Source organism: Aureococcus anophagefferens (assembly GCF_000186865.1).
Source record: "Aureococcus anophagefferens unplaced genomic scaffold AURANscaffold_123, whole genome shotgun sequence".
NCBI lineage: Eukaryota > Pelagophyceae > Pelagomonadales > Pelagomonadaceae > Aureococcus > Aureococcus anophagefferens.
The window spans coordinates 15,195-17,021 of NW_008705672.1; the positions used below are offsets into that span (position 1 = coordinate 15,195).

Below are 1,827 nucleotides of genomic sequence, written 5' to 3' on the forward strand. Positions count from 1 at the left end.
CACGTAGCCGATGGCGGCCATGAGCTTGTCGAACTCGGGGCCCATGAGGGCCCAGAACGAGTAGACGTTTTCGTATATGGCCGCGATCCCGTGGCTTGTTCGCGTCGACGGCCGCCACGAAGTGCAGGGCTTGCGCGGCGCGTGGATCGTCCCAGCACAGTTGCAGGCCCTGGGGCGCGACCATCTGGCATGGGAATCCGCCGCATACTATGCGGTACGCGTGTCGTGACCATGGCACGTTTCGGTACTCTAGTCTTGCGGTGTCGCCCATGGCGAGCGCGTCGGGGTGCTCGGCGCGGAGCATCTCGAGCGCGGTCTCGTCGATCTCGCCGACGGCGACGATGCGGGCGCCGCGTAGGGCAAAGGCCTTTGATAGTTGTCCTGCCGGGGGCGTGTCGATCGGAGCGCCGAGGCTGAGCGAGCCGGCCGATCTGCCGTCCTATTGGGCGGGCTTAGGCGACTGTGCGAGTCGCGGGAGGTGGGCGTGGGGATGTGCGAGCAGGATGCGCAGGAGCGAGCTGAGTGGGCTCAGTAACCCAGAATGACACAGCCCGGTGTGTTTGGCAGTGTGACTTAGAGTGCCGCTGGGCAGCGGACCGGGGACCTCAAGGAGGCTGCCCCATCGCGTGGTGCAGCTGGCGATAGGTATCTTTGGCCACGTTGAGGCCGGACTTGCCTCTGGGGACTATCCGTTGGGAGGCCGTTGACGGGGCTGGAGAGGCCGTTGGGGGGAAGTGTCCTTGGCGTCCTGTGGCATCATCCTCAGCATTTATTGTTTTTTGCTGATGCTGATGTTTTTTGTTGCTCCTTTTCGCTGCAGCTTTTCGTTTACATTGCGCTTGCCTTGCATTCATAGCATCATCATCCTCATCATCCTCTTCCGCAGCATGATCACCATCTTCCGCGGGAGCAGCACCATCTTCCGCGGGAGCAGCACCATCATCCCCCTCGGAAGCCTCGGCATCATCATCCCCCTTGGAAGCCTCGGCATGCGCAGCCTCGGCATGCGCAGCCCGACACTCAGCCAACGCCGAATTGAAAGGAATTGTGAGATCAGCATGTGTGCTATTGGTGGTATACACCCCGGACAATTTGCTCGCGAACTTGAGGTAGACTTCAAGTGGGTGTAGGCCTAACGTCCTGAATATTTGATCGTAAGGACTTACTAACATCCTCCCTTGAATGTGATCATCATCCTCCTCAGCCGCCTCTGGAAATGTGGCACAAAACTGATTCCAAAACGCGTCCATGATGGCCCAAAAATCATAGGGCGGAACCGCTAGCTCCTCCTCCTCCTCCTCCTCATCATGCTCTCCCTGATCCACGCTGCGCCAGTTCCGCTCCACCGTTTTATAAATGAACAATGATAATATGTTGGAAGCAAGTTTACGTATAGAAGTGACACGGGAAGTTCCGGTGCAGCTTTCTGGTCCATCAGGAAGCTCTCTAATGGAAGCCCTCCCACAGCATAATGCTGCTTCTTTGAGTTTGCGGTGCGTGTGATCTTGAGAGCCATACAGTTTTAATCCAACCTGACTTCTCAGACAGAAAGGCAGCAATACTTCTGCACGCAAATAATACCTCGCGTATCTATGCTCATCAAATCCACCAGACCACAAAACATGCAACAAATCTCTAGCTGATTGCCAAATATCCTTCACCTCAATTTGACTTGCATAATGACGTATACATTTTTTAACGAATGCATTTTCTTCTTCATCTAGGGGCTCCTCCTCCTCCTCCTCCTTCACCTCCTCCTCCTTCTCCTCCTCCTCCTCCTCCTCCTCCTCCTCCTCATCATCATCATCCTCCTCCTCATCCTCCTCC

The 1,827-nt window shown here is 56.0% G+C and overlaps 1 protein-coding gene across 1 annotated transcript in view; it reads left to right on the top strand.

The window, feature by feature from the left end:
* Window positions 1-1,578, top strand: part of AURANDRAFT_59689 (hypothetical protein) — a gene marked incomplete at both ends in the record, with an annotated part of 9,445 nt that extends 7,867 nt beyond the window's left edge. The window contains 2 exons of the mRNA XM_009044079.1: window positions 1,397-1,398; window positions 1,545-1,578. Coding sequence (XP_009042327.1) covers window positions 1,397-1,398; window positions 1,545-1,578 — 36 coding nt within the window. The remainder of the gene's footprint in view (window positions 1-1,396; window positions 1,399-1,544) is intronic.
* Between the last annotated feature and the right edge of the window lie 249 nt (window positions 1,579-1,827).